This window comes from Aquila chrysaetos, chromosome 8 (assembly GCF_900496995.4).
Source record: "Aquila chrysaetos chrysaetos chromosome 8, bAquChr1.4, whole genome shotgun sequence".
NCBI lineage: Eukaryota > Metazoa > Chordata > Aves > Accipitriformes > Accipitridae > Aquila > Aquila chrysaetos.
In genome coordinates this window covers 18,179,453-18,205,165 of record NC_044011.1, presented here as the reverse complement: position 1 = coordinate 18,205,165, position 25,713 = coordinate 18,179,453, and the positions used below count along the sequence as shown (strand labels likewise).

Sequence of the window (25,713 nt, the reverse complement as noted above, 5' to 3'; positions counted from 1 at the left end):
CCATTTAAGCCCAGTGTTTTGTCTCCTACAATAGCCATTTGCAGATTCCTTGGGAAAAGTGAGAACTGAGCAAATTCATACTCATGAAGTTCGTGGAGCACTGTCTTCCATGGGAGGGACCCACGCTGGAGCAGGGGAAGAGTGTGATGAGTCCTCCCCCTGAGGAGGAAGGAGCGGCAGAGACAACGTGTGGTGAACTGACCCCAACCCCCATTCCCTATCCCCCTGTGCCGCTGGCAGGGAGAAGGGAGAGAAAATCAGGAGTGAAGTTGAGCCCAGGAAGAAGGGAGAGGTGGGGGAAGATGTTTTAAGATTTGGTTTTATTTCTCCTTATCCTACTTTGATTTGATTGGTAATAAATTAAATTAATTTTCCCCAAGTTGAGTCTGTTTTGCCCATGACGGTAACTGGTGAGTGATCTCTCCCTGTCCTTATCTCGACCCATGAGCCTTTCATTGTATTTTCTCTCCCCTGTCCAGCTAAGGGGGGCAGTGATAGAGCGGCTTTGGGGGGCACCTGGCATCCAGCCAGGGTCAACCCACCACAACTGGCCATCACAGCATTTTATTCTGTTGTTAAAGATGACAGGACAGAGGAATCCCTTGTGGTAATGTTAAAGTTTCCAGTCTATCCATGACAAAATGAGAAGTACCACAAACCCCCAAAGTAATTTCCTTAAAAAGGAAAGCAAGCAGAGGAGAAATAGCACAAGAATTGGCTGATATCCAGGCAGACAGAAACATTATTACCACAAAATCTTTTCCATCCGTCCTCCCATATGAATGACACAAAGTATGATGGGCTGGTACACGCAGCAGGTTCAGTGGAACTTGGTGGATACAGTTATTGAAAAGAGAAAGCATAATGGCATCTGGCTATTTATTATTCAGGTCATTCCAGTGCAGATTTGTCATCTGCTTTAAAAGTATTTCAGGTGCTTGACAAGATGCAGAATGCAACAAAAACAAGTCAGGAATTTTCTAGTCTGCAAAATTTTATTAAGCAACAGCTGGACAACTCTTACAACTCCAAATCATCAAGGAAAAATAGGGCAATCAGTCCATCTCTCAATCATGTAGACAGTAAAGAATTTGGACAAACCACATTTTTTATAGGGAAACCAACAATGCTTTCTAGGCACCTCCTGCAAAATCTATTACACAAGATACATAAAAGGAGAGGCAGATCAGGGTAGTTTTTAAGTACAATGGAAACCAGGTATACCATGGTATACTGAGGAGAAAAAAAAAAAAAGAAAACTTGAGATTCCAAAAAATATATTTAAAAAATAGTACAGGTATGTAAAAGTACACACACTGTGTACCAAATTTTCAAAAGCCTTAAGAAAAAACATGCTGGGCTTGCTAGCTTCAGAATGCATGCACCTGCATGACTATATGCTCATTAAATTAAAAAAAAAGAAAAAAAAAGAAAAAAAAGAAAAAAAACCCAAATCATGTTCAAAGTTATAGTACCAAAATAATGCATTTATAGACAAATGCAACTCCCCTTCTTTTTCAGGAAACACTACAGTGCCTTTTCAATCAAATGCATCCCCATGCTATTCCACAACACCATATATTTTATCTACAATAAACATCGAGATCTTGAACAAACATACCCTTCCCCAAACGCACAACATAGAAAAAGAAGCAGTGAATGCAGAAATAGTGAAACAAAAGGCAATCAAAGGCAAAACATGTATCAAGCAAAAAAAAGAAACAAAGGGAAAATTAGGAAAGTTCCGAACAAATAGCTTGAAACAACACAGGTAGGAATTACACACCGAGCACTATTCCAATGAAATACTTGAAACTCAGGTGTCTGCACACTGTTAAAAAATGTTTCTCTTTTATCATTACTTTAATCTTAATCCATGTCTTAAACCATCTACTTGGCCAGTAAGATAAACATTCCACAAATAGACAACATTTGTCAGGATTCAGAATTGCTGAATCAGATCATATTTTTAAATTTGTAATAATGTAAACTGGAGGGCAAGGATTAAGAATAAGCTGGCAGGCTTTAACATCATACCATCTAATTTTTTCACTGAACACTCCGGATAGGTAAGTATTCAGTATTTTCATTTATTTAAGTCTCACAAAATCATGTTGTTTTGATCCTGCAGACAGCTCTGGGTCAGCAAATCTGTGCACTTGCATAGTGCTCCACAACAATCAATTTGCCTTGAAGCACAAATTCCTCATTATAGATACATTTGCAAAATCAAAAGTTGAAGGGTGAAGTTTTTAATTTTCTTGGCAAGAATTGCTTCACTGAATCCTATTTCATTCTTTTATTTGGTTAATTGCTTTTGTCTTAAAAATCTAATTTTCTAGATGCAGAAACAGAATCAAACTACCCAAAGAAATTATCTCCTGATGTATCTTCAGAGATACCAGGCAACACACAAAGCTGAGTCTTTTAATCTTAAAACTTCTCTGCAGGATTTTTTTTAGAAGAAAATTAAATAAATACAAAGATAAAATAATTCACATAGCCCATTGTTCACAAGTAGTAATTAATCTTATTCCTTCGAGAATGGTGCATGTAAATTCCAATCCTGCAAAGAGAACCTGTGGCACCTACCTGCAACTATTCCTGAGGGTAGCAGGACTCTAAATTGGTATTTGCTGATGGAGGATTGTGCTTGCCTTGAAGGTGAAGGGACTTGAAAATGAAAAAATTCATCTACCAGAAGTTTTCCATTTTTGTCAGCGGTATGGTAACACTTGCTCTCTTATACTGGGAAAACCATTATGCCAATCTCTAGATAACATAAACAGCTTGCTCACCTGTGATGGAATCCTAGAAATGGGAATCAAAGGCAAAAATCTGAATGACTACTCTGTGGCCAGGATTTTACTTCTAGCATTCAAGGGAGTTATACAGAACTGTTGATATAGTTGTTGGCTAATGCTTTATAATTTTCTTAAGTGGATATATGGGTCATATACGTAATTCTTTATAATCACACAGTAAAGGGAAAGTACATTTTGGGTTGGATTCTACTCTCTTACGTATCTTGGTGTAACCATGTGGTGAGGCTAGAAGTTAGCCCTCTGTCAGCATGTCACGCAAGCGACTCATCTGCTACTAATCTCCAAGTCAGATTTACTGGTTTGGAGTGGTTTGGGTTCTGCAGAAATGTGTAATTTCCAAACTGTTGCTCTGGGAAACACATTCTTTAAAGCTAGTGAAAACTTACTTTGTCTTCTCTCTCCTTTCTCTCAATCAAATCAGTTTTTGCACATGCCGCTCTCTTCGTATGAGGATTTAAACTGTTTCTGACAGGTAACAGGGCACCAAGATAACATAGGATCACACACATCAGGCTGCAAAAAGCAAATGCACAGAAATTGTCTGAAGCAACAATCAGGCAAGGTCCGAAATCTGTTTGGAATTTCTGAGAGGACACTAAAAAGACACAACAAAGAAAGCCTGGACCTACGGAAAGTCTAGGCTCAAGGTTCAGCAAAGTCAGAAATCTTTGTCTGACACCTGTAGACCTTCATGCATCTTCATAAAAACAATGGAACAAAACTGGAGAGAGAAATGAGAAACTGTTTTACTTGTGGTTGCATCACAGAAAGTTTATCTAACTGAGATGAACCTGTGTGCAGATTCACTGATATTCAGGCAGCCCGTGGCACATGTTACTGCTGCCTCTGGAACTGAGTGCAAAATTATTAACGTGAAAATTCCTTTTTTCCCCTCTTTCACCCCCCTCCTTCTCGTAGTTTCTTAGGGTGTTGCAGAAACATGATATTCTTACTGTTTCAAGCTAAAATTTGCCCCTCCATACATGGTGCACTTCGCATCAGACTTTTAAGTACAAATTTTTAGACTCTGTTAGGAGCTATATTTCGAGGACATAAGCCATATTTTTTCAAAGGAATCAGGTTTTCTGTTGCAGACCTTTGCAGCTCCAGTGGAGCAGATTCTGACTTCAGATGGCCACCATGGCCACTGGCTGGCATCAGGGCTTTCTCTGCCCAAAGCTGCTGCAGCCAAACCCCATGGCAGCTTCACGCTGCTCTTGGAGCAGACCTAGAAGGAGGAGTGGAGGAACGCCTGCTCCACCAGGTCTCCGATGGAGCCTCCTGAAGAGGCAAAGCTGCTGCAGGCAGTGTCAGGGCTCAGCTCCATCAGCTCTGTGCAATGCTAGCTCAGATATCAGAAGCACTGTGGCTGTGTTGGAATCAGCTGAGCCCAGCTGAAGAAGGAGTGTTATTAGTCTGAGCAGAGGAAAACGCATCTACTGCTATGCTATTTCTTGTGCCTCAGCTACCTTATTCGAAGCCAGTTTGCTTGTATCTCTGCATAGCACTGAATTATGCCATTGCCAAACCCTACTAAACTATGCAATGAACTTCTTACAAACTGAGCCTATATCGTTATATCCTCTTTTATCACATAACCTACCTTATTTTACATCTCAAGAAAAAGCACTGTACCAAGATGAGGGAAAGCAAATCAAGCCTTGTATTTTTAAAACCACTCCCAACTGAAATATACAGTTAGAAACAAAGGAGGAAAACAGTGGAGAAGGACAGATTTCTGCAGGTCCCAAAGAAGTCATCTACACTCTGTAGTCTACACGGTCCTCCACAGCAAACTCACTGTGTTCAGCTGCCAAAAAAATATTTTTGCCTGCCTGCATTATGAAATTTTGCATACTATCCAGCAAAAACAGGTCTTCCTATATGCATTTTTAACTTCTTGCAGCAAAACACACTGCTAGCAAACAATTACTTACAAAGATGCTCTTTAAATATAAATAAGAAAGTGTGTATAACTCACTGATACATACTAATAAAATAATCCCTAAATCACTTATTACATTACAGAAGATAAATAATTTGTCTTTTGGACATCAACAGGAAATCTGCATTAAATTATCTTTAAAAAACCACTCTAAACTCCCTAAAAAAAAAAAAAAAGAAAAACCAACAAAAAACCCAACAAAAAACCCATAAAACCCCTAGACTGTCACAATTATTGCACAACTAAAAAAAACTTTGGAAAAAACATACTTAACTACTGGAAATTACTGTATGTATAAAAGAATGAGATATTTCTGAACACTTTGCTACATTCTTCCTAGAAGAACTTAGCTATCTACAGAAAACCTGGGTTTTACTAACAGAATATAAAATGTAATATCTATCTTTTGGTTGAATGCAATAGCGATCTTCAGGATTTAAGTGATTATTGGGGGCGGGGGGGAGCTTTTAAATTAGTTTCCTATATTGTATCTCAAAGAAAAATAAACCAACTGTCACTTTCACTTGTTCTTTGTATAATTTAGGATCCAGTCGCACACTCAGACATTTACATAATTCCCATTCCTTTCACTAAAATTCTATATATTTGAGAGTATTTTCTCTCTCTAATACTGGGTATTCTCTACATGATTAAAATCCTCAATTAAAGGGACTCTGTTACATTATTTTCAAAAAGATAAAAGATTACCTTATCCTACAGGATTTTCTGAGAAGTAAATGGGAAGGATAGTGGAAATTACATTTATTTTCCCAATTTTTTATAATTATTCCTTGTGCTTTGCTGGGGCAGAAACCAGGTCTCTTTCTATGCCAAAGCTCTTTGTAAGTGCCATCAGAAGAACACAATCACGACCCAGGCCAATGAAACCAAATTACTAACTCTGCTACTTGTTGTATCGGGTTTCATTTCTTGGTTCTCCATTAGCATAAAACTGTTGATAATCGGAAAAATTTGGCAATGAACCAAGTGAAGAGGAATACTATTCCCTGGAAGGTTAAAGAAACTGCATGCAGAAGTCCTTCTATTTAGATTAGATTTTGTTCAGAAAAAACATTAACGTTGTTTCCATGTACTAACAATTTTGGCTTAAAACTACAACTGATGTTTCTTCCAGCTGAAGATTTCTAAAATGTGACTGAGTGGCCCTTCCCTCAGCAAGCAAGCCATGCTATGTTTCTTCTCTTACGGTGTTCAGTGTGTGCCTGTTATACTCTAATTCGGGTATGAAAGCTTAGCACAGACGTTAAGGCAGGTGAGGACTCTCTTATCAGCCAACTTTCCTCCTTGTGCATTGGAATCAGTGAACTGAGAATTCAACCTACTGTTTGTACAGCGTGTAACTCAATATAGACAAAGGGCTTAATAGTGCTTCCTCCACAAAAATCCAAGGGAAACACTTCCACTGATTTAAAGGGACCAGAACCAAATCCATTTCGGTTCCTCTGTTCCACACTCATTATACATACAGGCATTCAAACTGCTGAATAAATCATGCACGTGAGGAAGAATACAAATGGGCCCAGACAACTGATGGAAACAAAATGAATTCATTAAAGCAAACAACAATCTGCTAGATGCCAAGGGGAATGTTGTGCCTGACCACTCCCACACACAAGTAGAAGCTGCTGAGCTTTGGGATAATACAGGCATGGTACCATCTACTTCCCCCCTCCTTCCGTGCTACCTCTGCTTCCTCCCTCCAAGGAAACCATCTTGCAGGTGGTTTTTCCTGGATTTACCCTGCGGGACATTACCTGTGGATGCTCTGCCTTGTCATCTCCCTTGGCAACTCTCTGAAACTCCTCTCTGACTGGCATTACTCCCTCTGTGCTGTACAGCTCTAGAAGCCTCAGCAGAACAGAAGTTACAAGCTCACTGCATGTTGGTAACTTCTACTACAGCAGGGTCTTATCTTATGCGATATGTTCCTCTAGAACGAATCAAATGCAACACACATCTGCCCTACCATTAGGATTTAAGAAAAGCAAAGAGAAAATCGCGCCTATTCATCTTAAGTTATACCAAATTTTTCAAGTAAGAAGTTAAAGTGTGGATGAAAGACAAAGACAAAGCAGCCATCAACACCTCAACCAACATATCTTTCTCAGTGTGCCTTTCACTTCAAAAGAGTAATTTCTGAAGGATATCTGCAGTTATGTTTTGTAATCTAATGTCCAAATCATTATATGAATAGTTTCAGGTTTTGTGTATTACTGGGGAAACTACTCCCATACAAAAACATATTCCGTAGAAAAATGCAGGCAAGGAGGAAAGAGAGAAAGCAAATAAATATGTGCACAACACATGGACAACACAGAAACTCTTCTGTGCAAGCAACCCTTCTGAAATGCTCAACAGGTCTGCATGTCCACCAGAAGGAACTGCAGAGAGTCATGCTATGGTTATTAAGCCTTCCTCTGTAACATTCCATGTAAACTTTGGCTTCCTGATCTTAGCTGGAGCATTATATTCTCAAACCACAGTCACAAAGACTACCTGAGTAGCTAGGTGATAAAAGGGATGATTCCGTCCAATTTTTCCTTCCTCTTTCAACTCATTTGTTCTCCAGCCAGCCATGATGTTGTTTGCTGTAATGAAATTGCTTTTCTGATGAAATTGCTTCTTGTAATGACTTGCTACACTTCTGTCTCCTTCCTAATTCAAGCACTGATACACTGTTGTAGAACTTGATTGATACTGATTGCTAAGAAGACTGAATACACCAGGCCTTCTCATTCACTTGAAAGACTGTTTATAAAGTGTAAACACATTTAAATGAGGAGCATGTACAGGCATGGCCTTAGAGGTACATCTGGTCACACTGTACCTCTCCCAACTACAGGCCAAATCAGAGAATACTGCTGATCAATATGAGCAAAGAAGCAACGCTCATGATTATTTCCTCCCCTATTTTCTGTCACCTGCTGAAAGATGTTTATCCCCAATAACAAAAGAAGCAACGCTCGTAGTTATTTCCTCCTCTATCTTCTGTCACCTACTGAAAGATGTTTATCCCCAATAACAGCACACAAAACAAGCAGACATCAACTTCTTCGATACACTGGGTTTTTAAACCAGCCATTGGTAACAATTGTTTCTCTTCTGATACATCATTATTTATAAATTAAACATTGACCTACATAAGCCTCCTTGGAACTTGTAGTGCTCAGTTGTTATCAGAGATCAGAGAAGAAACACGTGTCTTCAAGTATTATAGCTTCTTTTTTTTCTTTTTTTGCTGCTATCACTGATGTAGTAGTAGTAGAGGAGTAGTAGTAGGAGTAGTAGTACAAACTGGACCAGAAAAAAAGTTATGTTCCCTGTTTTAAAAAGAACAGCATGATATAAGGCAGTCTATCAAAAAGAGCAGTCTTTTTAAATCCCCCTATGAGCTTACATCAGCTACTGTAGCAAACACGGCAGAACCACCACAACAAGCCAAAAGCCACACTTCTCCACGTAACACTGAATGGCTCTCAACCCTTCGCTCTTTCTGAGACCCAGCACAATGCTTAAAAAGAAAAAAAACACCTGAAAACAAACAAACGAATAAACAAACAAAACAGAAAACAGCCCCCCACCCTCTATCCCATGACTGATTAGAGTTAATGCCCTTCTGTTGGGCACCAAGAGACTTTTCCAGTTTTACTGCCTTCACTCCCAGGCACCTCTGCACACCTAAAGCAGGCTGCCCTGACATTTTCCGGTTTGGACTTCACGAGAAGGTTAACATTTTCCTCTCTCCAGTCTCTGCTTGTTCATTTGAGGCGTTGAGTCACATTAGCCAGAGCAACAGCAAAGGCTTGCACTGCAGAAAATGGATACTGAAAGTCCAAAATGTAAGCATTGCCATCAATCCTTCCAAACTGCATCACCTGGGAAGCAGGGGAAGAGGAGGAGGGAAGCAAAGAGAGAACAAGGTCAAAAAAAGTGAACCACAGAAAAGGAACCGGAGAAGAATAAAAGCAAAATGTTTTTGCTCCTTTGTGTGAACACCTTACCTCTTGAGCTAATACGAATGGGGCTATTCACAGAATGGGGTATGATGCCAAAGAAGAGTAAGAGCACTGTGCTATTGGTCTGTATAGAGTATTTGACTGCAATATTTGACTCTATAGACTAAATGGAGCTTTAAAACATGCTAGACTGTATACAGCATTGGTGTAAGTAGATTGTCACCAAGTACTTCAGCAGATGTTGGTTACACCAGCATCATGCTTCCTGCAGGAAAATACCATTCTCTCCCTTGGAGAGATCCTATCATCAGCCCACCAGGAAAACAGATTTTGTTTTCAAAGAAAGGAGCTTTCAGGGAAGGGGAATAACCAATCTCCTGACTCCAGCACTTCATAGCCGTTAAGCTGTATGTTCTTGGCAGTTATGTTTTCCTTTGCATAAACTTCACTAGCACATAATTACACTGAGAATGAATTAGCAAAGGGGCAGTGGGAGCTGTTTGAAATGTAAAGCAAGGCTAGTCAGGTTGGTTGTTCTTCTTCCACAGGGAATATCTGAAGTTTGGCCTATTATTACTGCTTTTTCATTCACTTCACCAGAAGCCCAGATTGTATTTGCTCTACAGTGAAGATCCTTGAGCTAGAATGGAGGCTGTCTGTGCAAGCCATGTCAGGCTTTGCTTCCCCAAGAACAAAACCTGTGCCTGGGTCATTTTGCACAGCTGCCCGCCCATGGGCATGTATCCATAGCCATTTAACTGAAGAAGAAAAGGGTATAAATGGCTCTGATCACTGCCTTTTTAATGAGCTGCTGTTACAGACAAACAAAACCAAGTGACTACCACCGGTCATGCATGTTGGATATTTAAGACATCGAACTCCCAAGTTACATCAGAGGGAGTTGAGAGCCTTGATGCCTTTAATAAATCAAAAGTGACTTATAGAGATGGGACAGCTGGACAAGGAAATAAATATGTGTCTCCTGAGTCTCAGTCCAATGTCCTGCTGATTAGTACCACTTAATAGCCTGCGTTTGGTGTAGTAACATCCCACTTGGGCCAAGGTGAGAGAGCCTAAAATTGAATGTTTTGATGTTTTGAACTATCTGTAGATTAGTTTACCCACAGGCGGTTCAGAAGTGGCCCAGGAGCACTTTGTTTTGGGAGGGTCAGTGCCTCCCTTCTCTAGCATTAAGAACCAGCCCCAGAGGCCTGGTAACCCACAAGGGGAAATTTCACCATGGAGGGAACCTAACTGCCCATCCATTGTCTCTGCCTTAGCTATCTGCTGACTGGCTAACCTTTGTGAGCATCGCAAGAAGGGAGCAGTGTTCACTCAGCTAGCTGCTATCCACAACCACCGACAGCAAATGCAGCTACCGTTGGGGAGATCTGTTGTGTTTATTACAAAACCCACCTACCTTCAGCAGCGAGAGCCAGTGAGACTAAAGGAGGCCCTTATTCCCATGTCCGACTGCAGTAAGACCAAACATATTTTGTACGTTTACTTTACAACTAAACTTCACCCTCCATTCTGAATTTAGACCTTTGATTGTTGGTTTTTATCAACCATGTGGCAAAGGCTTTTTTCACAGAGCAGCTAACATGAGTGCAAGGCAGTCGGCCATGTGAGAGGCAGAGCTTATTTCTGGCATGGCTTTCCCACACCCCGGCCCGCGTGTGCCACCCCCTCCTACCTGTCGTCCTTCCAGCTCAATCTGGAAGTTTTTTGCTGACTCCTGGGTCACCCGCCCTCCGAAGTCCAGCTGGTAGACTTGCGTTGCCTCGTTCCACAGTGGCTGCTTGTTGGCCATCACGTACACAAAGCCCTGGCTCCCCAGCCTCCCATCCTCCTTCTCACTGGCCTTCCGGCACTTGAATTCGTCCAGCTCACTGGCTGTCCTCAAACTCCTTTTGGTTTTCCAACCCTTTTTGCTGCCCTGGCTCTGGTTCATCAGTTCATCCCCGCTGATAAAAAGCTCTGGCTCGCTCTCCGAACTGTCCTGAAACTCATTGGTCTTGTTTAGCTTCTTGGACTTCAGCTGGTCTTTCTGGCTCTTGACCTTCTTCTTCTCCCTCCCCAGTCGAGGGCTGGATATTAGCGAATTGAAGTCGGTCAGCGTCCTTGCCTCCTTTTTGACCTTGCCCTCGGTGATAGCCTGCACATTTCCTTCCTCAGCTCGACTGTCCAGGCGCTTCCGGCTCTTCTTGCCAAATTTGTCCGTCCTTTGAGGGATGGGGCTTTCCGTCAAGGAGAGCACCTCCTGGAAGGTGTCTGCCGTCTCCACCATTACTTCTGTGCCCACGTGGCCCTGCAGCTCTGCCGGCGGGGGAGACATCACTGGCTTCTCCACCACGAGGAGTGGCTTGGGGGGCAAGGTGCCCTGGGGGTTCTGTACGGGTGGACAGGCGCTGTAGGAGCTCCATGGGTGCAAGGCGATTGGTGGCAGCTGTAAACTAGAGCAGGCGCTACTTCCTGGGTACATGGGTGGCAAAGGGCAATAGGAGAGGTTGGATGGATAACCTGGCTGAAGCACAACTGTGGGCTCCTGCTGTGCAAACTGTGTTGGGGCCAGAGCTTCTTTGGGGGAGCAGGGGGGCTGCATTCCCTGAAGGGGAGGGGCACTGTAGCTTCCTGGGTAAGGTACTCCGACCCCGTAACTCGTCTGGAAAGTGGCAGTGGGACTGGTTGGTGACTTGGGGGAAACAAACGGCACTCGAGACATATCCAGATGTTGAGCTTGACCGATGATGAGAGGAGTAGGTTTTAGAGGGTTGGGCACTGAGCTCTGAGATGTCCTTTCCTGAGGAACCCATATCTCTTCACTCACCATAGGGTCCCACTGGTACGGCGGTGGCCGTTTTACACCAAGGGCAGCCTCCGTCAAGGACACGGGTACGTGACGTATTGTTTTCTCCACTGGGCAGTGCTGAGAAAGGGCCTCATCCTCCGTGAAGGCAGAGTTGATGTAATCCGCTCGGTCACGGGAATTGTCAGGTGGGCTCAGCAAGCTGTAGGAGGACTGGGAGGCCAGAGGCGAAGTACTGACAGAGTGAGCGATGACAGAGCTGTGCTGGGAGGTGCTCCCTGTGCTCAGATCAGGTCTCATGCCACCAATACTGGAAGTGCTGCTACTAGCATTGGCACTAGTGATGTTGCCCACACCACCAGCGCTCGCGTTGCTGCCGCCGCCACCGCCACCGCTGCTGCTGCTGCATTGGCTGCAGGTGTACAAGGCGGTGGGTACTCTCTGCTGGTACTGCGCCGTCACAACATTGCTCTTGGCTTTTGGGGGAAGTTGCAAGGTGGCTCTCTGACCCTCCACCAGCTGAGCCATTTTCAGGGCTGCCTCTCGGCTGTTCCTCCGCAGAGTCGCATGAATGATACTGCTGTCCAGCCTCTGCGTGATGCTTCTGCCCTGGGACAGCTGGCTGGCGATGTCAGGGTAGGGCGGCGGGTCCCCTGTTGGGATGGAGTACCGGGGGACCGTGAGCCGGTTTAGGGTGGCACTGGCGCACGGCTGCTGCATCTTCTTCTCGGCAGCGGTGATGCGCAAGGTGGCGGAGCTGCCAGGCCCCGGCAGGGTGTAGGTGCTCTGGGCGCAGAGCATCCTGGTGCGAGGCCGGCACACTTCCTCCACGTTGCCGCTGCTGTCGAACGTCGTTATCCGCTCATACCCCAGGGGCGTCTGGTAGTGCCCCGCGGGGTAGAGGGAGAACTCCCCCTTTTTCAGGCAGAGGTCGAGGGGCGGCTGCGGGGGGCCGGGCGGGGGCGGCAGGGCGGCGGTCGGCGCTGCGGGGATGGTGCCGGGGTAGGGCGGCGGGGGGTTCATCTTGTTCAGCTGCAGCTCCTGGGCGGCCCCGAAGACGACGGCGTCCCCTTCCAGAAGCTGCGGCGCCGGCCGTGGGGCCTTGGCCTTGGCCGGGGGCTCGTGCTCGCGGTCGCCGTGGTCCCGCAGGTCGGCCAGGGCGATGGCGGGGGGCGCGGGGGGCGGCGGGGCCAGGGCGGGGGGCGCGGGGGCGGCGCGGCCCAGCTCCCCCCCAGCCAGCGCCCCCGCCCCAGGAAAGCGGCCTGGCGGCCCCGGGAAAGGCCCCGCCCCCTCACCCCCCGCTTCCACCGGCGGATTGGCCAGCACATCCAGCTGCACGTTCTGATTGGCCAGCAGCGACTGGACCAGGCCGATGCTCTGCGTGGGTGACATGGCCTGGGCTGAGCTGTGGATGGGGGCGATGGGGATGTTGACGGTGCACGGCGGGCTGCTGGCGGGGGCACCGGGGGCGCCGGGCACTGCAACGAACAACACAGCGCGTCACCCGCCGTCCCGGCCTCCTCTGCCCCGGGGCCCCTCGCACGCCATGGTGGCGGCGAGGCCTGTGCTGGGGGGCCGCCCCAGCCCCGGGCCCTGAGGGGCGAGGGGCCGCGAGCCTTCGCTGACTGCAGCGGTTATGCAAGCGGTTGGGTAACAGGCACTGAAATAGGGAATTTTCCTGAAGCAGTGTTGCACGTATTTTGGGGTTTTCTTCAGCACCTAGGGAAGACCTTCAGGTTGCTAAAAAACATTTAACGGGAAAACTTCATGGCAGCGTTGACATAAAATCCAGAAACTAGGGGGAAATTGTTTTTTAAAGCTAGTTGGAAGAAAAAAACACTGCACGTGTTTTGTAATTTGTCATTCCACTTTCCCCTTGACTTTTAAAATACCTGCTATCTTTATGCACTTGCTTAAGCGCTCTGCTGCATTTGGATGGACTGCTATCAGATCTTAAAATCAATGGATGAGACCTTAGCTTGAACAAGTAAGCTAGCCTGTCTCCACTGATTCCCGTTGTAACAGCTGGTAGTCAACTTTAAAGTAATTTCTTGGTAGTGATGCTTCAGAGGTAAAGTTCAGAGCTCACTTTCAGTCTACACTATGATTGCCATGGACTTTCACAGAGCAAGGAGTTTACCTGATGGGTCTGAATTACCATTCGCTTATCAGCCAATTTTAACCACTGGTACTCAAATCAATAAAAGTTTTGCTGAATCACGACTCAATAGTTTTCAGGGAGGTTTTTTGATAATAAATACATCAACAAACAACAGAAAGGAAAATCCAGTCACAGACCTGTGGCTGCTGCCACCTCTTCTTTGCCCCTAGATCTAGGGCCACTAACATGGCTTCCTGGCTTCCTCTAGAGCTGCTGCCACCTGATGGTGAGGCACAAAAAAGTCCCCGCTGGCCCAGGCTGACTCCCTCTAGAGCCAGTCAGGTATCACTGTGCCATGCTAGACCCAGCTTCAGGAGGAAGATGAAACGATGCTCCTCAAGCCTGCCCTGACCTGACAGCAGTTTTGACTAGGATGTTTGTTGTCATCAAGAAAAGAAAAAAGAAGTGGAGGAAAATAAAAAGAAAGTCAAAGACAGGCACTGTATAGTATCTAGTATAATGTCCCCAGAGTCAATGACCTTAGGAAAGCTGGAGAATACAGACAACAGTTGGGAAAAAGGAAGTAGTATTATCTCTTGAGTATCGTGGGTGACAAAGTAATCAGTAATGCAAGAAGAAGGAAGATGAAATATGAAGAGAGGAATACAATGGAATGAAATACAGACAAAACTTATAAAAGTTCTTGAAAGAAGATTTGTACGGAAAATATGTGAGGAAATAGATGGGAAGCCAGAGAGATTCAAGAAGTGGGTACTGTAGTCAGGGCAACTTCAGCGTCAATGTTTGGACAGGCTGCAATCAGAAATGTGAGAAGAAGCAAATGTATATAGGAAAAGTTTCCCACACGTGGTGGTGGTGGTGAACAAGTGACAGTAAGGCAAGAAGCAATTCTGATTATTTTAAGCAGAAGCATGGAGCTTGCTCAATTGCTTGCAATTCCTTTTGCAAAAAGCGGTGAGAGTGATTCCAACAGGAACTACCACTGAAAAAGCTGGAGCGCGGCAGGGAAACGAGGACACTGGAACCAAGTACAGGTGCAGAAGTCAAGATAAGAAGGAACAAAATATAATAATGAGGGGGAACAGTAAATACTATATTAAAACCCCCAAGAATCTTGCAGATTCTTTATTAGTTTTCCTGTATAAAACTCTCAGAAAATAACAAGCAAGTTGCATCAGCAGCTTTATAGGAAGAAAAGAGACTAGTGTAATATCCAGGATCCTGGAGTCATATCCAGAATCATTTAAGTGTGCCGTCCCGGATTCTGTGGAGACCTCTGATTTGCAAGACCAGATCAGGCAAGAGATCCATTAGTCAGGACTCCTCCAGCCACTGCCCAGTTCCTAATTAATTTCTAATTAAAATTCTAGTCATCTACCTATGCCCTATAATTACATTTTTGATAGCATTAGGCTTTTATCAGCACCAGTCATGAATATGGTAGGTATACAGACAGGTCTGCGGCTATGCTGGCAAATTTTTACGGTAGTTCTATTCGTTCCTTTAGAAGACTGACAACTAAACTTAACTGACCCTAAGGCAGTGTGGTTCTGTGGCTGGCTGGCAGGCCGTGCTTTCATGCTGAACCCTGCAGGTTCGTAATTTATCTGCCAAAGCTTGAGGTTTAATAGTTAGCTTGGCTTGAGAAACTCAGAATGTTGCTGTCATGGGTATTAAGTGCCTTATCAAAGAAAATCTCATTCTTCTCAGTGTTGCTTAATATCCCAAAGTGCTTAAATCCAACTTTTTTTCAGTTCTCCAGTGGTTTTTAATTGATTTGTTTGCATAATTTGCAAGTTAAATCAATTCACTGTCCATTTGCCTTGCCAAATCTTTACTGACTACATTAAAAAACACCTGTCCCAGGAGTACCTCACTATTAACACTCCACTGCCCAAGAGCAGCTTTCTACTATTTCTTTTTAATCTATCATGTAATCATTATTTACACTGCAATATTTTTTCCCATTAGTACATGGCACTTTCTTCCTTTAAATGCAGGCTTTAAAAAAGGATATCCCCAAAAATGTTTTTGAAGATTTAAGTAGCCTCCATTTGCTAAGGCAGAAATGAATTTTCAGAAGAAACTGGAAAGAAAAAAGTGGACAAGAAGAGGAAGGCTGTTATGGAGGACAGGGTAGTATGATTCTTTTACTAGCCTTCTCAAAGAGCTGTAGCAAAACTCTCTAACAATTTTCCCTACATTTATGTAGTGTTCACCAACCTGCGATTCAGCTCTTTTAAAGGAGATTGATATTGCAAATCTAATTCTAAAAGGAATTGATATTGCAGATCTAATCCAATTTTCAAGAAAGGATGCAAGGACTTTATATTAACTTTTATTTTCTATTTAATTTTTGTATTACTTTCTGTCAGCTTGGACCACGTTTCATAATAGAAAATGTTGAGTGCTTCCTATGCATAATATATATATGATCATCGATGTCTCTATTATTCTCTTCAGATCCTACAGATGAATATCATGTAGACGTAAATTAGGCAAGCCAAGCCCAAAATCATGAAAGAACAGGCTTCATTTTAAGCACACAAGTATTTCCTTAGAAGTCCAGAGGACTACTCTGATGCTTGGGTCAGACACAAGCTTTGGTGCTTTCAGCAGTCAAAACCTTGGTCTGAAATAATGGGAGTATTTCCATTTATTTCAACAGACTCTAGCACAAGCCTTTAATTGCTTTGCAGTGCTCACAATCCTTCCTCCTTAACGAGTATTGGCATGACGGCCACTCCTGTAGTTCCAGAAACCTTTGACCTGGCAACAGGAATCCCTCACTGATGTGAAAATTTTGAAAATGTATTAATTATCTTCTTGTCTATTATTTGTTAATTTTATTGGCAAGATGATTTTTTTTTTTTGATTGGAGGAGGTCCTGAGTACTTCCAGTCCTTTTACCTGCCTTTTACATTCACATCACCTGCATCCAAGCCTTCCCTGCACTGCTTGAATGTTCTACCTTACATCTCAATGAAATGAGAAATTCTTCCTGATCCCCCTTGTTTATAGACTACTTTACTATTTTAGCCTCTCTATAACACTTGGTATTGATAAAAATCCAATGGGCATTTACCACTTCTCAAAGGGTGGCTGAGCTTTATGGGAACCTGCCCTCCAACCCAAGCTCCTATCAGCAGGCTGTGCTTTGCTGCCATCAGGTCACAAGAATGACCCTTTTGGGCTTCCAACACGTTACAATTCTGTCCTACAAAGATGCAGAATGCAAGGCATCAGTCTACAGAGAATTCTTAGCGAACTAAATAGAAGATGATTAATTTTCCAATGAACTGGAAACTTAGCAGCTCTATACAGATGATATTTTCCACATATTTTAGAAAACAATGTCCGTAATACATATTAGCCTTATTCTAATTCCGTTCTACAGCACCCCATCAGACTAAGGGATTTTGATTTGTGTGTTTACCAGAGGTGGCTAGTAACACAAGTGATCTGTCCTCCATCTAGCTTAACTCATAACACGGCAGACCTCCAGCTCCTCCTTACCTGGTAAATCATCTTCATCTTCACTGAAAACATTTGGATTAAAGACAGGCAGGTTAATGTAGTCCATTGAAATCTTCCGCACTTCTGGAAGATATATTGTCATCTGCCTGGGCTGCAGATGCAGCAAACTGGTTTTATATATTACTGGAGAAAAAGTATAACAAGAAATAAAAAAATTAAATCTGTTACACAAAGAGCATCTACAGCTAAGAAAGAATCAATTTAAAGCAGACAGAAGGGCTATGACTATTTTTATTTAATGTATTAATGAACAAATGCATGTATGGGCCATTCTTAGCCAAATCACTATGCAACACTTTGCATAAAGAGGATAAAAGAAATTGTTACTTTCAGCTATTTCTCTTTAAATAGAAGCAGCATCTCTGTAGTTAAATAATCTGCAGAAATAATGAATTACTTAATCTTGTATTCACACCTATTTTTACAGAAGGAAAATAATTTTTCCATTCTACTTTTGGAACTCTTCACCACAGGTTGCTACTGACTTATGCGAGTTTAGGGGAAAACTGGAAAGCTCTCAGGAAGGAAATCTGTTGAGGGTTACTACATACAAAGAAACCCCTCCTGGCTCAGGAAGTCCCTGGGACCCAAACCATTGGAGACTGGTAGAACATTTGAAGGAATTATCACTATACACTTACTCTACGCTTATATCCTCCCTACCTATCCATCACTGACAATGACGGAATGAGAATGACCCCTGGTCTGACCCGGTAGGGTCATTCTTACACTATCTTTTGACAATCATTGCAAATGCAGATGTCAGAAAATTGTAAATTACTTGAAAAAAAAGTGGCTGGAACAAACCCAAGGGTTTCCATAACACTTTATTAAATAGAAGGTGCCACTGCCCTATAGTACTAACCCCAGTTGTCCCCAGGGTGACAACATCCTGGGAGGACAACTTATGCCTGGAGGCTGGGCCAGAGAAGGTCCTCTCCCCGGTAGCTGGGACTCCATCTCTTGTCTGATAGTAGTCAATATAGCCACAAAAGATACCTATTTAACCAATTCTGCATCCAGGGCATCATTATGTAGTCCTGATCTAACTACATAATGCAACACAGGAAAAAATTAAGTTTTCCAAAGAGCTCGTGAAACTCCTATACTTGTGTTAATATTTCAATTCAGAGCACAGTTCTGCTAGGTGGTAACCTGTTCTTTACTTAGCCTTCTTCCTTCCAAGAGGACTATCTAGGGAGAAATGGTGTACACCGAAGGCCAAGAGATTAGACAACTGCTACTTTTAATGAAGGCTACCAATTTACTGATGCTCCAGCAAGAGAACCATATTATAAGGCTATGCACTGACTTGAAGAATCTTGAGCATGATGCTATAAGAGCTTTTTTAACGTTACTTTGGTATAATTAGTAGCTAAATGACTATAAAAATCTGACTTTTAAAAATATTTCTATTACAGTAACTTAAACCCTATAATTTTTATAGCCTTGCAAAAATTTTCTTCATTTGTTTGGGTTTTGTTCAAATAAACTGTAAAAATAAAGGTCTGGGCTTGACTGTTAATTAATCTTTTTATTACAACTGAGACTTTTAACATTTTATTGATCATCTCGTTATTGTATTTATAGATTTTAATCTCTTTTAGTTACAGTGATTTTTGTGAAATCTAATTCCTACTGTCCACAGAAAATAAGTGCTTTGTTAAAGAAGCCTTTTGATCACTTAAAAAGAATCACATGGCATAAGTTTGTTGTTTGTTAGAAAGAGTGTGACATGCAAAAAATCAATAGAGTTTACTTTTACCTGCACCAAGGTTAGTTGGTAGGAAAGCAGCCAAACCCACAATTTTAAATTTGGTTCCCCAGATATTAGATGTGACCTGAGCTAGGTAGTTGTGCTGCAAAGCAAAAACAAGATCATTTTCACCTAATAAAATCTGTATCAAGCTCTAATAAAAAACTGCAAAGCAATCAAGCTATTGCAAATGATAATACAATTTCAGCTTCTCTTATTTTATTGAAACAGCCTAATATGCCTATATAGCAACTGTTTTACCCAGTCATTAAGATGTCTCTTTTTGATATCTGAACACCATCAGAAATGATGTATACAACAGCCACATAGGCTGATTAAAGCTGTTGAAGAACTGAACGACATGACGGCTGCTTAGTGAGAATAGGTCTGTTTTCAGATACTTGCTTCTCCTGCACACCAAAAGTGCGGCTATTCTGTATTTCAGAAAGTAATACACCATGCCTTTTGGTTCTATGCTTATGAATCACTTTATAGAAAAATAAATAAGACAGAAATCAATTACTCATTAACAGCAAACATATTTTTCCTGGAGCTTCCAAAACAGCTTCCCAAACCACTGCTTCCATGGTGATCAAATTATGGGTCTGAAAGACCAAGAGATTTTCTCAAAGGCCAAGAGTTATGCTGTCAGCACCAGGAGCAGGATCTAAGCCTCTGGTCTCCTGCCCTATTCAAAGGACTTTTGGTCCTATCTACCACTGCTGTGTAACTGATCTAGAATGTTTCAATATAAAGAAAAAAGTGAATCGACAGAGCAGAAGAAAACAGCTGAAGCGAAACAAAACAAAACAAAACGAGTGCAGGCTGGTAGTAATAAATATGTAACCCAGACAGTTCTACACCCTGCTAAGTTTCATTTATCCACAGGACATGAACGCCACAAAGAGCACAAAGTGCTAATTCCTTGCCTTCCTTCCAATTAAGGCTGTTCCATGTTAATTATGAAACAGAGAACATGTGGCCCTCTGAAGCAAATTGTTCCTTATCTCTGCAATCCCTAGCAAAGCAGAGAACTATGGTGGCATTAAGACAGCTCTGAGAAACTGATGAAGCATTTTCAAATACACTTTCAAAGAGCCAACAACATCACCTAGAATAAAACCTCTTGCACGGATTCACACTGACAGAAGTTAGTGGTGCCACGATTTATCAAACACCTGATATTCCATTGACATTTTTGAACATTAACACTGAACTGGAACATGCAATTCTCTAGTTGTTCCATCTAGTTACTGTAATTAAATGAAAATTTTTTTATTGGTGATCATTGGATCTATATCACAATCTGCTGCATCTGGAAGGAGATGCATTTGGACTCAGGTAACAACATGCACAATACCTGAGTAATATCTTCTAAAGGAAACTCTCTCCGTGTTAGGCTTGGTGAACCAATAGAAGGTTTCCTTATTGGTAACCTTGGTGATCTTGATATCTCCTGTGCAGATCGTGACATCTTTGGAGATTTGCGAGCTTCTATATTGATTCTGCATATAAAGCAATAATTAGAATCATCAACGGGCATGCAAAAATGTACAACATTCATGTCTGAACGTAAAGATATAATGAAGACAACTGGAATGGTGTTCTCTAAATGACTAATGAAGACTGTAGAGTCTACAGGATGGAGAGTTACAGGTCAAATTTAAAGATATATAAGGGCTGACGCACTTGCAGTCACTCAGACCAGATGCTTTCTGATTCATTTAACAAAGCTTACAGCAGCTCTCCCAGATACAATATATCCTCCACTAATCCATAAAAAGGTGTAGGGCTGAGCTATTTCAGCTATGCAGACTTTGAGCAAAGCCTCAAGAAATGGAAACATGACACCTCAGCTGGCAGATCTCCATGTTAGTACAGCAAACCAAGGCTCCACAAACTTCGACAGTGTTCTTACTCTAAGCTAAAAGTTATTCCTACCTCCCACTATACAAAGGGGGTCACGAATAAGAGATCAAGCACCTGAAAAAGCTCGCTGGTAGAAAAAAATAATGAACAAGAGTTACATTTCAAACGTATGGTCTTAGAAAACCGAGGTCGCAGGACAGTTGTTTTTCCTGCACCATTTCAGTTTTAGGCTCAGGAACTGATGGTTCTTTTGTCAAGTACTACTAAACTAAAACTTTGGTATGTTCACAGATAAAGGGATGCATTTTCTTTGCCTCATACTAGGACAAGCTCATAATATAAGGTCTTTGGAAAAGTGTCAGCTGCAGCTAGAAGGCATCAGGGCCTCAATCCCATAACATGAAGCTGGCAGATAGATGTCAGTGCCTATGAGAAGCATCACAGACATCAGTGAGGCTCTGTGCAGGTGGAGGCATCTGTCTATATACATAATGAATATAACGAAATGCTCGCAGGAAAGCAACCGGACAAATAATAAGCTTATTTTACATATCGTTACAGAAGCTTGTCAACCCAGTGTGTAGAAGGATCTGTTTGTTGAGGCTCCCTTGCAAGGTCACCACAGCAGCAGTGCCACCTGTGCCAGGATCTATGCCATCTACGCATGGACTTACAAATTTGAACATATCCCTGAGGAAACAAAGGCTTTAACTAGACCAGGGACCCTAAGCACAGAGGAGGTAAAACCACGGATTGTCTGAAGGACAAAATATATCCTATGGTGGCAAGAGTTTACATGTGGCAGAGGCAGTGGTTGGAGAGTTTATAAAATCTTTCTTCAAGAGTGCTTGGGGAGAAGTGGTGCCCTATTGCTTCCCATTACCTTTTGCCCCAGAACATTCCCCAAAGTCCACCTCAACACCAACCTCTGACATCAGCCCAGAACTGCACACTGTAGAGGACCCCACTCCTCCAGAAGACTCTCCTCTGCCCAGAGGAGTTTGCTTTAATTTTATGAGGTGTCAAGACAGTGTTAAGAAAGGAAAAGGAAAAGGAAAAGGAAAAGGAAAAGGAAAAGGAAAAGGAAAAGGAAAAGGAAAAGGAAAAGGAAAAGGAAAAGGAAAAAAGAAAACCTGGGGAAAAAGAAGAAGAAATAACCAAGAAATGATTACCTGGGAAGTTTGGGTGATTTGCTAGCTCGACTGATTTTGGGAGACTTCTTTGCTGCCCAGTCATCACTCAGTTCGATATCACTGGAGTCCGAGCAGTTGCAGCTGTCAATCACAGTGGAAATCAAGCTGTTTCCATAGATTTCATCTATCAAGACAGGCCCCAGAAAATGTAAGTGCTGCTTCAGAAAACTGATATCAATTACAACTATCAGTCATCAGAAGCATAAATCCAATCCACAGGCAGCAGTTGAGATAAAACTATGCAGAGAAAATTAACCGTTCTTCATCCTGCCGAGTATAAACTCCAAATTTCCACTGGTTCAAACTCAAGTGAACATGATTCAGAAGGGTGAATAGCATTCAATCAACTTCAAAATTGAGACTAAAGAATATTTTCTGCTAATGAGCAAGCTATGCCCCACTATTCAAAATACAAGAAGTTCCCTTTTGTAAAACAGAAGACAGCATGATATAAATTCAGAGGCTTGAGCCTAGGTCACGCTACAGATTTTTTTCACATCAGAAAAAAAATATCAGATGCCACCTTCCATGTTGCATATATAATTTTCTTTAACTCTTGAGGATGTAATATCTAAAGTATTTCTAAACTATTTTTTATAGAGAGCAACAATTAAATTCTACCTGCTTTTCCATCTGTTTTAGGATCCATGATGACAAACTCTGGCCGCAACTTGCTGATACGACGTCCTTTCAGGATAGGCACCAGTCCCCCAAGGTATTCCAGGTACAGAGTATAACATGGACCACCAACTTCTGGGTCATCTTCTGTCCGCTTCATCGTGCAGTGAAGCCGTTCATTACCAGCTGTTGGGTAGCTGACAAAATCTCTCATATTGTTTGGGTCTGGGATAGGAGGCTTAATTAAATGAAGGAAGGAAAGAGAAAGTTTCCTATAGGTTATTGTTTTGGTTTTTTTTTCTGTGGTGACTTAATCCCAACACAACTAACTGAATCTGAACCCAAGTCTAACTTGGCAGGTCAAGATCAGTACAGGTTACTGTGTGAGTTATGCAGGACTCACGGGCAAGACAGTGGCTGTGCGTTATTTAGTTAGGTCAAAAGCAGCTGTACAGAGAAAACTAAAACGAGTTACATCAAAAAGGAAGGTTGGACCTGTGATTAGAGCACTGAATTAGACAATAAACCTGCCTTCAAGTCCTGGCTCTATCACAAACTTCTCTTTTAACTAGGGTAATGTGGTCAAGTATAAGTCTCAAGAGTATCTGGTCTCCTGCTGGCCCTCCAAGTGAACTTGGCCTCAGGTTCCCATTCCTGGTTAGTATTGGTACATATTATCCCACTATGCTACAGTGCTGTGAGTTCTGAAAGAAGCTTGTACTTCTTCTATCACTTCCAAGCACATGACCCATCTTTGCTGAGGGCCTATTTGCATGCAGTGTGAAGATATACGAGCACAAAGCTCAGGGTGGGTTACTTTGCCCTGCTTGCCGGCACGCTGTATTAATCCATGAAAAGCTCAGTCCTAGAGCAGTTGGACTGCTTTTGTCTAGGACGATATAGCCTGTATGACACAAATGCTACTGATGTGTATAAGTCAACACAGTTTCTTTCAAAATGAAAGTACAAGAAAAAAAAGTAGGGGGAAAAAAGGAGCCTCCTTAACCTGGCGAGATGGATATGGGCCAAGGAGTGATCTATAATGCAGTCCTCAAGCTGGAGGGGGAAGAGGAATGTATGCAGGGAAGAGGGTGCCTTGCCAGGCACTGCAGGCATGGCTGACAATGGAGGTGGGAGTATGTGGCTGGGGGAGAGCCAGAGTGAAGTATAAAGCAGTGTTGAAGAGGCTCCAGAAACACCCATGAACGAGCAGCAGCACACGGCTTCTGGGAACCCTGCTTCAGCCTCTCAGCTATGCAGCCCCACGGCCGCTCCCCACCCCGGCATCCCCTCGAGTTGGTGACAGAAGGGTTGTCGGCAATGGTGTGCCCCTGTACTTCCTCTGCTCCTCTGATCCCCGTCAGAGCTCCCAGCCTTGCTACAGCCAACTGCTGCCTTCAGCCCACCCCACCCCACCTCTAACAGCCAAGCAACCATCACTGATGCTCTAGAGAGCTGCAGAGCTGGCTCTGGGACAACATGGAAAGCATCCTGGGGAGAAGTAGGCATGCTAGAAAGAACTGAGAACCACTGGTCTGTTAAATGCCCTGCATCTTTGGAGATGGAGGAGTTATGGTTACAGCAAGGCATTTATTTTTCTCTGGCAAATGAAATGTTTCACAGTCACACAAATTGCCCTGATCAGCAGTACCCAAATGGAACTGCGCTGAATCATTATTTTATAGGCATAATTTGTTCTCATTTAAGCTGGGCCAACTCCACTGATTTCAAATTATTTATTCTAGCTCTGCATTGTTTTAAAAAGGACCTGAAACTGGCTCAAGAGAATGCTGTAACATACACAAAACATATGTAACACAAAAATATATGTTTGCATCTAGGGCATTTACCAGCTAATGCTCTGGTTTATAGGCTGTGATAAAGAGTTTGGGAATCCTGAGATGTGACTGAGGACAACGCCATGAAACAAAGGGGCTGAGCAGATGGCTCTGCTAAGTGCTACAGGAAAAGGCGTAATATCTGGTTTATTTTTCCATAGCACTGTTGAAGCAGTAAGGTTAGCAAAACTCACTGCCAGTAGAAATATTTGGGCAGCCACAGGTCTTAAGTATAACTTTCCTGGTGATAAAAGGACTCATGTAACAAGTAGGGAGGCAACAGTTTTACCACTGTGAATCTCTCCTATAACCGTGACACAGTATTACCATCAGCAGGAGCTTCTTCAGAAGTCTTTGTGAGTCACCAGCATATTTTACCCTTGGGATGTCCTTGGAATGGCCACCGCCATAGACTAATGCAGATCAGCACGCGTGAGCCTTCTTTTCAGATTTTAATAGGCACCAAATGGATCAGTGGGCTCTTGAAGAGGACAGGAATGACCCTTAATCAAGCTTTTAAAATTATAATTATGATAATTATAATATCTTATGATTTATCCATTGTCACTTAGGAGCACCATGGGGGAGAAGTCAAGCAACCCTTTCCTCTGCCTCACACACGCACATTTCTTTCCTTTTACCTTGATTGTTGGTATAAAGGCTGTGGTGAGGTACGAGCAGAGCCGAGGGGGCAGGGTCAGTTTGCTGATATCCTTGTCATCCCGCAGACAGCTAGCGATGGTCTGCTGGCACAGCAGCTGCAGACTGGAGACCCTGTGCTCGACTCTGACAACGTATAATGCAGGTCCAGAAGCCATCAGCAGGCGCGAATCCCTGTGACCCCAACAGATCGAGATGATGGGACGCTGCATGGAGAGGAAAAGGATACAACTTTAAAAGAGCCTGTACTTTCTCCAAGATGGCTGCACAGCAAGTGATCACATGAATTTAGCACTGATCATGTTACCCTAAATCTTACAGAAACTTAAAAGTGCATACTACTGCCCACAAAAAGGGAGCAGAATGTGAACATCTGAAATGATCAATAACAGCAGTTAATGTTTACACAGTGCTTTTTACTCATGAGGCTTAAAGCTCTTCACACAAGGAATTGTCTATCAAATTCATTACCTGGATAGGATACGTGACTCTGAAGTCACACAGTGTTAAAAAGCAGGATCTTTTGATGCCCTATCTAGATGATTTTTTCAGTCATCTAATCAA

The 25,713-nt window shown here is 42.8% G+C and overlaps 1 protein-coding gene across 5 annotated transcripts in view; it reads right to left on the bottom strand.

Annotated features, from left to right (window-relative positions):
- Positions 1-976: 976 nt before the first annotated feature.
- TULP4 (TUB like protein 4) overlaps positions 977-25,713 on the bottom strand; it is a 163,915-nt gene continuing 139,178 nt past the window's right edge. For all 5 annotated transcript variants that reach the window (XM_030022841.2, XM_041125470.1, XM_041125471.1 and 2 more), the window contains 8 exons: positions 25,131-25,355; positions 22,655-22,889; positions 22,013-22,157; positions 20,332-20,476; positions 18,981-19,074; positions 17,195-17,338; positions 10,444-13,034; positions 977-8,666 (listed from right to left, as the gene is read on the bottom strand). In XM_030022841.2, the coding sequence (XP_029878701.1) occupies positions 8,550-8,666; positions 10,444-13,034; positions 17,195-17,338; positions 18,981-19,074; positions 20,332-20,476; positions 22,013-22,157; positions 22,655-22,889; positions 25,131-25,355 (3,696 nt within the window). In that variant the 3' untranslated portion in view covers positions 977-8,549. The remainder of the gene's footprint in view (positions 8,667-10,443; positions 13,035-17,194; positions 17,339-18,980; positions 19,075-20,331; positions 20,477-22,012; positions 22,158-22,654; positions 22,890-25,130; positions 25,356-25,713) is intronic.